This window comes from Cygnus olor, chromosome 2, assembly GCF_009769625.2.
Source record: "Cygnus olor isolate bCygOlo1 chromosome 2, bCygOlo1.pri.v2, whole genome shotgun sequence".
NCBI classification, from domain to species: Eukaryota; Metazoa; Chordata; class Aves; order Anseriformes; family Anatidae; genus Cygnus; species Cygnus olor.
The window spans coordinates 110,305,206-110,317,357 of record NC_049170.1 but is presented as its reverse complement, the minus strand read 5'-3'; the positions used below and the strand labels follow the sequence as shown (position 1 = coordinate 110,317,357).

At 36.2% G+C, this 12,152-nt stretch overlaps 1 protein-coding gene across 1 annotated transcript in view; it reads right to left on the bottom strand.

Moving 5' to 3' along the window:
• Positions 1–379: 379 nt before the first annotated feature.
• The window catches only part of YES1 (YES proto-oncogene 1, Src family tyrosine kinase), a 53,488-nt gene continuing 41,715 nt past the window's right edge, over positions 380–12,152 (bottom strand). Inside the window, exons 3-12 of the mRNA XM_040550168.1 lie at positions 11,881–11,980; positions 10,737–10,835; positions 7,792–7,895; positions 7,458–7,607; positions 7,087–7,242; positions 6,611–6,790; positions 4,678–4,754; positions 4,197–4,350; positions 3,498–3,629; positions 380–2,672 (exon numbers count right to left, since the gene is read on the bottom strand). Of these exons, the coding sequence (XP_040406102.1) occupies positions 2,464–2,672; positions 3,498–3,629; positions 4,197–4,350; positions 4,678–4,754; positions 6,611–6,790; positions 7,087–7,242; positions 7,458–7,607; positions 7,792–7,895; positions 10,737–10,835; positions 11,881–11,980 (1,361 nt within the window). The 3' untranslated portion in view covers positions 380–2,463. The remainder of the gene's footprint in view (positions 2,673–3,497; positions 3,630–4,196; positions 4,351–4,677; positions 4,755–6,610; positions 6,791–7,086; positions 7,243–7,457; positions 7,608–7,791; positions 7,896–10,736; positions 10,836–11,880; positions 11,981–12,152) is intronic.

Here is a 12,152-nt window from a genome sequence, read left to right as displayed (position 1 = left end):
TGGCAGCGGTTGCCAGCCCAGAGCCTACTTCGGGATTGCTCATCAAAACCCCAAGCCTGTCTGTCTGTCCATCGCGGGGCATTTATTTTAAGTTTAGAGAATAGTTCTAGCCAATTCCTCCCAAGGACTTCTGAACTGCTCTAGAAAAAGTCTCCCTCTTCACAACAGTTTCTAACACACCATGAACTCAGCGTTTTTTAAGGAAGTACATTAAAACAGTTTACAGAGGATAAAAATACACCCCAAAGTCATCAAGACAGCTATAGATTCAAAGTTCAGTTTTCCTTTTATTCCCCTCCTTTTTCCCTCAATATGAAGGCTTTTGTTCTCTCCCTGCCACATTCCTCCCCCCACCCCCCCACCCCCCCAAATAAGCAGATGCAATCAAGGAGAAATTTATTTTGAACCAATTCTGCAAAACAGTTCAACAATGCCATACTTTATAAAAATACTTAGTTACATAATTAAACGTATTACTATTTATATAAAAAGTGTGAATGTGAATTTTAAACTCTGTTAGGGTAAGAACCACATCAAGATCCTCAGGTGAAACAAATAAATTTTCATAAACATACAAACTCTTTTGGAGAAGTCTTATAATACACAACCATTTACAATGAACACGTTCATTAAGTTAGTGTTTTATTCCTTTGCTATACAAGTGTTATTACAATGAACTGTTCCATTCTGTAATTAAAATCCAAACAATGCCAGTGTCATTTTTGGCATTTTTTGTTATAGCTGTATTAATACATAAACTCATATGATTGTGTTATTTATTTTAAAATATTTAGAAAAATTAAAATTCCATTGTATTTTTCGATTTTGTTGTGTTTTTGTTTTGTTTTGTTTTTCTTACATAAAGCCCTTGTAAAATTTGATAACCACAGATGCACAGGTGATGAGTGATGATGAAGGAAAATGGAAAATGATGGTACTGTACTTACAAAGATCTGTTTGGTAGCTGGATTCAGTGTAGTGTAAACCCATGAAAAATGGTAGGTTTAGTACCGGAACTATATTACCAACTTTTCTGAAATTCATTTGTTGGATAGCTTTACAATGCTAATATAAAGTCAAACCTGATAGATACGTAAGAGTTTAGTGTTTCAAAATTATATAAGCTTGATCAGAAATTCAAAAACGTCATGCAAATTGTTGAGTAAAAGACATGATGTTATTGCTTGATATGTCAGTAGCCAAAGAAAATAAATCTAGATGTCGTATGAGCTGAGCTGAAAGCCAGCAAATTTCAATGTCACTATATTTGGACAATATTAAATATATTTTCTCCCTTTAGTTTTTAAACTTTCACATTTTCTTTTCTTTATTTTCAGTTAAATAATTCTGTAGGAAGGGCATAAGTGGGAAGAGCAACTGTGTAAGGGTGTCTTAATAGTCAAGAAAAGCAAAAGTGCAATCAAATCCCTGAACTAGTGACAATTAACATTTGTGGCACCCACCCTTGCTAACATATATAAGCCACATACAACAGTACCAAATCTGTCTCTGCAAAAGGACTAAAAAGTGGCCATTTACCAGCTTCAATCTTGCTTTCATGGTGAGCTTTGTTCAGGTAGTCTTCCCATACAAAAGCTCTCTGTAGGATCGGAGCTTAAAAGATTAAAGGATTTCCCCTCATGATTGTATCACATAGTTTCAAGTTCAAATATCATCATACTTTAGCAACATGATTTTATAAAATATTACCTCATTTTCTAGTTACCTTCATTATTCTTAATTAGCTACGCAGAAAGAAAAAAGAAAAATCTCTCATGCTACTTTCCAGTTATATTAATACAAGTATTAACACAGTGCATTATGCTCTCTAATTTCACTATTGAGGTCTACCACTTAGATCAAGTTTGTCATTCACTGTTCCAATTTCTCTTTTAACCTGCCTACCCTAATTAAGTCCATGCAAGAGGAAGCTTAAAGATCAAGACTATGTATCAAATATGGTTGTATCATCTTAAGGGGGGGGGGAATGGGGGACAGGACATGTAATTTTGAACACAGGAAGTTTTACAGAACTGGAATAGCATTGCTTGGTCCCACGACGTTCTTCTGCTTTAAAAATGTCCTACCCCAAGATCACTTTAATTCCAGACAATTCCCTCCTTAGTAGATGATTAAATGTTGGAAAAATACAGGATTTGAAACACAGTTTTTTTCTGCTATCATTCACACCAACACTCATTTTACTAGCCCATATTTTCAGTAAGCTTCCTTTGGACCCTGAAGTAAGTTGGGAAATAGGAAAAAAAAACCCATGTCATTGGTAAATTAGATTATAACACTTTAAAAGTGGTTTTGTGCAACTGTATTATGAAATTCCAGTTTGCCATTAAGAGCATGCAAAGTAGCGAAGATTTTCTTTCCTTTGATTCCTTACAGACGTCAGGAATTCTTTGCAAGTCTTTTACATTTGGCAGATTTGTGCATGTTACATAGACTGTTGGCTTATAAATTGTCTCCAGGCTGGTACTGTGGTTCTGTAGCAGTAAAGTAGTCCTCCAAGAAAGACTGTATATATTCAAATGTTGGTCTCTCATCAGGGTCCTTCTTCCAACACAGTTTCATTAACTCATGGAGAGACTCTGGGCAGCCCTGTGGGCAAGGCATCCTATATCCACGTTCCACTTGTTCCAGAACTTCCCGATTCACCATCCCTAATAAAAAGAAAGCATTTTACCTTTGAATGACATACAAAGAACAGTTAGCCAAGGCTTTTGAAGCTTTTCCAGCCACTATGTTGTTTACAATGTGCATGTGAATCTACCCATTTCAGAATATCTCATGAATGCATTTTATGTTGAGTGAATTTTTAAATTCTTGGATTAAATACATTTTCTGAAAACTATTTCATTGTTCTGATAATCCCTCAATACCTGGTCCTTCCTCCATTTGTATAGTTACTTGTATGTTTTGCTACAGAACATTTACCACTGTTTTGAGCCTGTTATTTCTAAAAGGAGACTCAAGCACAGATACCTTCTGCTTGCCTGAAGTTCTATTAAAGGACCACTTAACTTGATATCATTATGCCTTTTTATTATGCATATGCCTAGCAGAACTACCTTACAACTCTAGTCACAGAAAAATATCTGACAGAATATGTTACATATGCTTAGTTTCAAAAACAGGTCTGGCAGGTTCACTCCAGGGATGCTTACTGTAGACTGGGAAAATGTCAACAAAAGTAGAAATTTCAGAAACAGACAGACAGGAAAACCTAAGAACACCCACTAATCTGAAAAGAACTATCAGTCACATTTGCAAATTCTATAAGCTTAAAACACTTTAAGGAGCATGTAATAGTTAATCTGTAAATAAAACAAGTAGCTTTGTGAACAAAGGAACCAGTGAAGCGTTACTAAGCTTTTGTCTCTGCTTTTCAGCTGTGAGCTCTGGATGAAGGTAAAAAGTCAAAAAGGTAACTTCAGAAACACAGAACACTGCTAAGTAAAGAAAAATCTATCACATTTTCTTCTTACCTGGATATGGCACTCTCCCCTTTGTTACCAGCTCGGTCAGTAAAATGCCAAACGACCACACATCTGACTTAATTGTAAACCGACCGTACAGCGCTGCTTCTGGAGCGGTCCATTTAATTGGGAATTTAGCTCCTGCAGACATTGGAAAGACAGATACTCAATTTACCCTTGGTCATGCATCGTTTACTTACACTTCAAAATATTTTAAAAAGAATACAGCACTCAAAATTTTTTATTTTGCTTTGTTGACCAAATTCAAGGTGGTTTAATATTTTAGTATTTTAAGCTGGAAAGCAGTTTCAAACAAAAGCAGCAACTACTGGCTATAATTACTGGAAGCAGTTAAGACATCTGGGATTCTTAGTTAAAGATGTTTCTAAAAGTGGGGTGATCTTCAGAAAGTGAGGAATACCCCCTCTGGAATCTCAGCTCTCTTTAAACTGTAGCAAGTTTTTACCTGAAAAAATCATTTCAAATGTCTTTCGAAAACATAAGCAAGTTGCTAAATAATTTTGAACTCAGAAAGTTTACAAAAAGTGCACTTAAGCAAGAGGGACACCCAAACATAGCTGTGAAAGCACATACATGCATTATCTTTATTCATGCAGACAGCATACATAGATATTCCGCTAAATGTAATAGTTCTAAATAATTTTAAGATAACTGGACTTATTTATACAGCAAATAAATCAACCTTACCTTGTCTTGCAGTGTACTCATTGTCCTCTATTAACCTTGCTAAACCAAAGTCTGCTATTTTACACACAAGATTGTCTCCTACAAGAATGTTAGCTGCCCGGAGATCCCTGTGGATGTAGTTCATTCTTTCAATGTAAGCCATGCCATCAGCAATCTTAAAAATAAAGTTTTATGAAAAATTACTTTCCATCTATCCCAAGCATTAAGTTATATCCTTTTATTTTAGCTCTATTCTCATTGTGTAAGTATAGGAAGTAAAGCACAGCTTGTGACAACATTGATTTGAGCATGCCTGGCTCTATAGTATCTATTAATTTGTAACAGACCATTTCTTTCTGACAAATCACAAAAACCTACAACAGAAAATGTAAGAAAGAACAGCATACAATTGCTAGTGTTTAATATTTATATTTACTTGATATTTGATATAGTTTTAAATTTCTAAGCAAAAAATACAGTTTTCTTGGTTTATAAAGTGTACCTGAGCAGCCATGTCGACGAGCTGCGGAAGTTTTAAGTACTTCCCTTCTCCTTCTTTTAGGAAGTCTAGTAAGCTGCCTGTAAAATATGACACAATTCAGTGAAAAACAACAGAAAAACACGCTAACTTGTCCTGAAAACATGAACAAGATTTTTTTTTTCCTAGACATTACGATTGATGCATTCAGCTCCCAAAATCTGAGTTTGAAAATCCTCATTTACCAGAGCAATATTCAATGAGTATTCCTGTATAGTTGACTCTACGCTGCAAATTTTATCCAAGCATTTTTGAATCAATTTTAATAATTCAGGTAACGAAACGCTGATAAAGCAGACTGACATTTGATGATTATATGCCTCATGATTATTTTGCCTGACCTTCCTGGTATCGATGCCTTTCCTAGCTGGACTTCTTGCCACAATTAATAATTAGACGAACAACAACGACAAAAAAAACCCAACCCTGTTAGTTAAATCTTCTGCCAGCTCCAATTCTATACCAGAGAAGTGATTCTGAAATTGCTGCTTTTAATCCCTTACATGGGAAAACAAAAGTATCTTCCATACTTTACGATACATTATGTTCTCATATTTATATAAGACAATTGTGTCCAGAATATTTCAACATTAGTAGTATTTGGAATTAATTCCAAGGACCTGTGCTTTTTTAAAGACAATAATTTTTACATGTATGTTAAAATCCTGTTTCTGACACAACAGCTTTCCATAAGGGTAGAGGAACAGACTGAATAAAGACTAATCCCTAATCTGTCTTATTGCAGTCAAAGTAAGACAGACAAAATGAAAAGTGCGGTGATGGTGGGGGAAAAATCACTAAATGGCAGGTCTTGTAGTGGACTCATGGCAGTAGTAATGAATTAGATCTCTCTGATGCGTTTTTAGTCAGTCGCTGTATTTTTTCATTGAAGATAAGAGTGTGAAAGGCTCAAGGCTGCTTTTTCAAGGTAACATCCCTAGAAAGCAATTGTTTATCTTGACTGCCTTTTCTAAAACCCAATTTCTGAACAATGCAAACTGATTTTGCATGACTAATTTAAGATCTGACAGAGAGACTGTCTACTGTTATCTACAAAAAACAACAGAACAGAAGGAAATTCTTAGATTTTCTATTCCTATGTTTTCAAACTTGTAAAACACTTTAAAATCTCTTTAAACGGGGAAAAAAAAAACACACCCAAAACATATTTGTGGAACAGTACTGAACACAAGCAGCTACTCTCTTGGCTTTGGCATTATTTCTATTTCTTACCAGGATAGCAAAATTTCTCTGAGGTGAACAGAAGTTTGCATTTTTCAAAATTTGGAAAAATTGACATGAGAATCCGTTTCTTCTAAATACTAAAATGCTTTTAAAGTTTATTTCCACATTCAGACTAAATCTCTATTTCACTAGCAGGGGGATATATCAAGGGGAAGAAGGGTGAAGGACTGAAAACAAGGAGAGATAAAGGCCAGAGTCTTCTAAAAATAGCCAACCATTTTAAAATTCATCACTCTTCTAGACAAGAAACAAAACAAAAACAAAACAACTGATTCTGTAGTTGTGAGCATGGACAGAAGGAAGGCATACTCTTGTAATGGTATTTGTAGCTATACCACCCAATTTAAATATACCAGGCAGTATGCACCAAAAAAATGAGGAAAAATGAAATGAAATGAAATGAAATGAAATGAAGTCATGTACTTGGAAGATTAGCAAGGGTGACACAGATGCATCAAAAAATTCATGCCTCCACCCATGATCTAAATCAGAACTGCTTCAAGTAGGTCAAGCATTGCTCATTTTAATTTGATCAGAATTATGATTTATACTCCAGCTAGTTTAAACCTAACATTAATTAAACATTTAATTTGTTCCTGGGATTTTAAATAATCTTTTAGATACAGTATCTTCAGACTATTCTGTCACACACCTTTTGTCATGAATTCAGTGACTATGTAGATTGGTTCCTCAGAAACAACGGCATACAGTGGAACAAGCTTGTCATGTCGTAATTTCTTCATGATTTGAGCCTCCTGCAGGAAAGCTTCCGGCATCATCGTTCCAGGTTTTAGTGTCTTGATTGCTACTTTTGTGGTTCCATTCCATGTTCCTAGAGAAGCACATTAAATGTTATTCTCTGCTACAAAAACAAAGAGGTTTTCTGCTAAGACTTTTTTCTTTTTGCTTCATTTTTGTTAGATAACAGAGAAATCTTAAATTATTAACTACACTATTATTTTTAATTTTATATTTTATATCTATAACTTGATATTTTTTCCTTCAACTGTTTATAAGATTACCTTTTCAGATTCTGAAACTGACTTACTTAAAATACTATTAAATACTATTAAATACTTAAAATACTACTAAAACAGACAACTGAAAGATGTCAGATTAAGCTCTTACCCATCCATACTTCACCAAAACATCCTTGGCCCAACTTAACTTCCAGCCTCAAGGATTCTCTAGGGATTTCCCATGCATCTTTTGCTAGTCCCTGTGTTTGTGGTTTCACAGTGGGACACACAGTTGTTAGCTTATGACACAGCCCATCGGCATGTTCTGGCAAATGGAAAAAATAAGCTTAATAGTTAAAACAGGGTAGCGCTATAGCAGAAGTAATGTCCTAATGTTGATAAAAGAACTATTTCATTTACTGTTTGTCAAAATCAAAAAGAAACTTTGTAATTGTGAATTTTAAAAATAAGCTACATATGAAGTTTTTCTTCCTCAAGATAAACACAAATTAGGATTGGAACACTAAAATTTAGGCTTACCTCTGTAGTGCTTCACCAACTTCTGTAGAGATTCAAATTGTGCTCTGGTTGTGATATAGTATCCACCATTGTCAAGTTTTCTGATTTTGTAGTGTTTCACATTATCACCTCTGACCTCATCCCAGTCACGTATGGAAAGGGAGTAAGCACCTAGGAAATAAGTCATACTTCCTGTTTCACCAAAAATTTACAAATATTTTCAATGCATCTCCCCTACTGTCATTATACACATATGTGTGTGCACATGCATACGTATAATGTAATCGACATTAAAACAGTCATCATGCTCACCCTGGGGAGAAGAGGAAGAACAGATATACAGAGATACACATACCTTTAGTGGTTTCACTCTCTCTTACTAAGAAAATGCCGCGCTGGTTCCCAGGATTTAAAAGTAGCCTTTCTGCATCCTTCCTGCCCATTTTACCAAAATACCACCTAGAAAAAGTTAAAGGAAATACGTGTAAATAAAAGTCTCCTATGCTTTTCTAGTCATATAAATAGAAGATTTATAAATCTCAAGCATTGACTGGACTACTTATATTACAAAGCAGTTAAAAATCAATAAAAGTAAAAACATCCATATAATTGGAAGATTAAGATGACCTATTTCTACATGACTCTAATTTCTATTGTTCACAAAATAAGTATAAAAAGGCCTCTGTCTGCAAATATTATGTTTTTCTTATGGTTCAACAATAGATGTCAACAGTATTCATCACTGAAAGCAACACCCTCCTTGTAGTAAAGTTCATAGGTCAAGCTGAATCAGGTGACAACGAAACACTGTTGGTGGCATACTCAAAACACTGCAGCAGCCAAAACTACCTTCTCTAGGAAGTTTCACCTATATATTAAAAAACAGCATTTAATGCAAAGTGGGTGTGCAGCAAGATCATGGGATCACATGTTTATTCAGGTTGGAAGAGCCCCTGGGGGGGTCTCTGGTCCAGCCTCCTGCTGCAAGCAGGATCAGGATCATCTGTGAGATCTGACCTGGCTGCTTAGGGGGTCTCCAGTTCAGTCCTGAAAACCCTAAAGGATGAACGCTGCATAGCTTCCATACGCAACCTGTGACCCTACCTGGCTGCCTGTCCTCAGGATAAAAGGCTTTTTGTTACTTCCCGCTGGAACCTCCTCTGTTCAACTTCTGTTCTCTCTCACCCTTTTGCTGCACACCTCAGTAGGGGGAGCACTTTTTTCTACTGTTCATGTAGAAATACCCTTGTGGTAGGTATCATGTAGTTCCCTCTGAGCAACACTCCATCTTTGAATTCTAATATTGAAAAGCATGTAGATGTTTTAACACATCTGCTTCTTTTCTTGACTGAAGTTATTTCAGAAAAGGAAATTCTTCTTCTATTAGAAGAAAATGATAATTTTCATAAAATTCATAAAAGTCACTAAATGATGCAAAGTGTAAATTTCCAACAATTTAATTTGGGACTGTTGTAGCATCAAGCTTATCTGGCTTTATGGTTGATGGAAGTTGGCAAAAAATGTAGGTAAGGAGGGATCATTTTGTTGGCTTGTGATTACAATGGCCTGTGCAATCAGTTAGGAATTTTAAACTTATTTTTACTTATTCTTGTGTTCACAATTTGACTGTTTAAGTAGACATGCAAAATTAGAATTGGTCATGAGCGTACATACACTTGAAACAACTTTGAAGTAACTCTTAGTCTTAATGAAGCAAAGTTGAACCCCAGGACTATGACAATTTACAAACGATATTGTAAAGTGTTACTTTATTTTAGTACCTATAAAATAATAGCAGGTTTAACTTTTTTTTTTTTTATGAGTGTTCAACATCTATGTTATAGCAGCATTCAAAAGCCACAAGGATAATATGGACAAGCAGTTTGTGATATAAATGCCTTCAGGCTTAGAAAAGACCATTTAAAGGAAATCCTAGCAATTTGGGGATGTATATTGCCTTTGCACTCGTAACTCCAGCCGCAATCACAACACAAAATCTATAAACACAATCAAGACTAAGGGCTAACAAATGAGCTCTAAAGCAAATGAGCTCCATTCCAAATGCTGTAGTAATATTTAATAAAATTAACACTAGTTCTTTAAAATACTGTCAGTTTAAAACAGCTTCCTCACTCATTACCCCTCACTCTCACCTCCAGTCATCACAAAAACCTATAACAAATCCCAACCACCCCATGTCTTTAGGAGCAATACTTTCTTTGCAGAAGCACTGCATTCTTTGTTTGCAAAGGGCTACTGTTTCCATTTTACCACTACTGCAGCGGTAATGACTTCATGCTTTTATTGCGGAGTTTAAAAAAGGGTAATAATAGTAATAATCTCAACTTTTTTAAAAAAAACTCAATTTTAAAAGCAGCTGAAATGCAAAGGCATAAAATAACAAGCCTGTGGCACAATCACTTTTCAATTGCAAAAAGCCAGGTGAGAGCAGCAGCATGCTTAAGTCTCAGATGAGATTCAGGAAATGTCTTGGAAATTGTGCAGTTTTCCCAAAAGTGCAGTAGGAAACACAGAAGTGCCCAGATCATGTATGGGGGACCTGCTTATTTGCAGAACCATGCCTGTATATCACAGCAAGAGCTGTGGAGCTTTACATTGGTAGTACAATAAATACAATTAATCCCTTGAAACAATTATCACCTGGAAGTATACCCCAACTCAGAACTACCAGAATAACTTTACACAATTCTGTAAGCACTCTGGGATCTTTGTAAATAAATGTAGGAAGTACTGATACCCAAAGTCATGAAAACTTCCCAACTCATAGTTGTCCCTAGTGTGCCTAACAATTTCATCACCAAGAAGTTGCTATAGATTAATAGATTAGCAATAGCTGTCCATACCACTGTTTTTTAATAATGTGAGAACGGGTACTACTAAGGATATAGCTGATATTAAACTTAGGGTCTAGCAAGCAAAAATATGGATAAAAACCTACAGTTGAGGATGTGTGAACTCTTAACTAACAGCATGTATTTTTGCTCTACATGAAATACAGTGCATGTCCCACAGTTCTCACCTCCGTTACTACACTCTCTCAAACTTTCTCCTTTAGCCCTGCACATGGCAAGCAGGCATAAAACATTTGCAGAAGTATCCACTTTACCACTAGTAATAATTATATCTTTGACACTACCAACATAGCATTCCTATCCTTTAATTAGTAGTGTTATCCTACTATCCCTTAAGTGTTACATGCAGGGACTTAAGGGAATAGCATCACCATAGGGTACAAATGCAGAATGGATAAGAACAGATTGACAGGATACAGTGTCTTACTCTTCTGCTTGAATGGAGTCTGCAGGAGCTACATAATTGCTTGGGATGTAGCCTGTTTTTCCCGTAGCAATGGATCTTGCTTCCCACCAGTCTCCTTCCCTGCAATGAAAGATCAGTTATCTCTTCCACACATAAACAATACATCATTCCCTAACAGCTATAGCATCCTCACGTATGAAAGACATGTTAAATTTAGGTAGCATTTTATTTTAATTGAGAAGGAATCTGAAAGAATTTGTGCTACACCGGAATGTATTTTTATTTTCACTGTGAACAGTGTGAGTGCTTCTTAGTGGAATTTTGTACTTTAAAGGATTCTTTGTTTAAAGTAAAAGGAGTTTATCTATATATGCAAAATGCAAACCTGCAACAAAACATTTTATGATGGTGGTGTGTAGACAAAATTCCCTGTTCTCTCGTCTTATTCTGCCTCACCCACATCATTCTGCCTGTACGCTGACAGTAAGCAACAAAAGAAGCAGAAAGCGAGCTAATAAAGAGAACTGGATGAATGAAAAGTGCCCCATCTACATATTAGAACTATTACCACAGCCAAAATCTGCATGCAAAGAAATCTCCAAAGTGAAAAAAAAAATCTTCTTTACTGGGCTTCTAGAAATCAGGCCATAACACTCCAAAACATCAAACTACTACTAAGCTACCCTAGTGTGGGTTTACTATGGAGGCCAGCGAGATGTGCGTCCACGGTCAGAAGTCCTCTCCTACTGGCAGGGTGCTCACTCCAGCATTCGTGGTGCAGTGCTGCCAGTTCCCCCACCTCCCTGTCAGATGTGGAGACTGGCAACACGCAGAGCCTGTGACACCTCTGCTGCCCTGAAGGGGATACGTGTGCCTTGCTGCAGAGGGGAATGCAAGCATGCAGCCCTATCAGCAGGGGAGGAGGTGGCTTTGGGCTTCCCTGGTCACTACAGCTCTACATCTGCACCCAAACATGACCTCAGCCTGAAAGTTATCGCCTTCCCAGTATCATTATTTAAATCCCATGCGTGTTGACTCTGTCATTCAAGAAAAAAAAATAATCCATCTACTCTTCACTGAAATATGACACACATTTGAAGACGGGCTAAGGAATTCATTCATTCTGTACAATGCCCAAGTGAAGTTTGTGAATGAGAACACTTACGTGTTGTTTATTATCTGGAACCGTTCACCTTTCTTAAATGAAAGGTCATCTGTAGTTCTAGCTTCATAATCATATAAGGCCACAAATACAGTAACACCACCTTAGAAAAAGGAAAAAAAAAAAGATATAGCAGTAATGCTGCAACTCTTGATTTAAGGACTTGCCTGTGAAAACAACTCATCAATTTTAATTTGGAAGCAACTGAACATTTCGGGTTCCGTCTCATTTTGGCAGCTAGATCAATAACTGGTTCATTTCTTAAAGATAAAGGA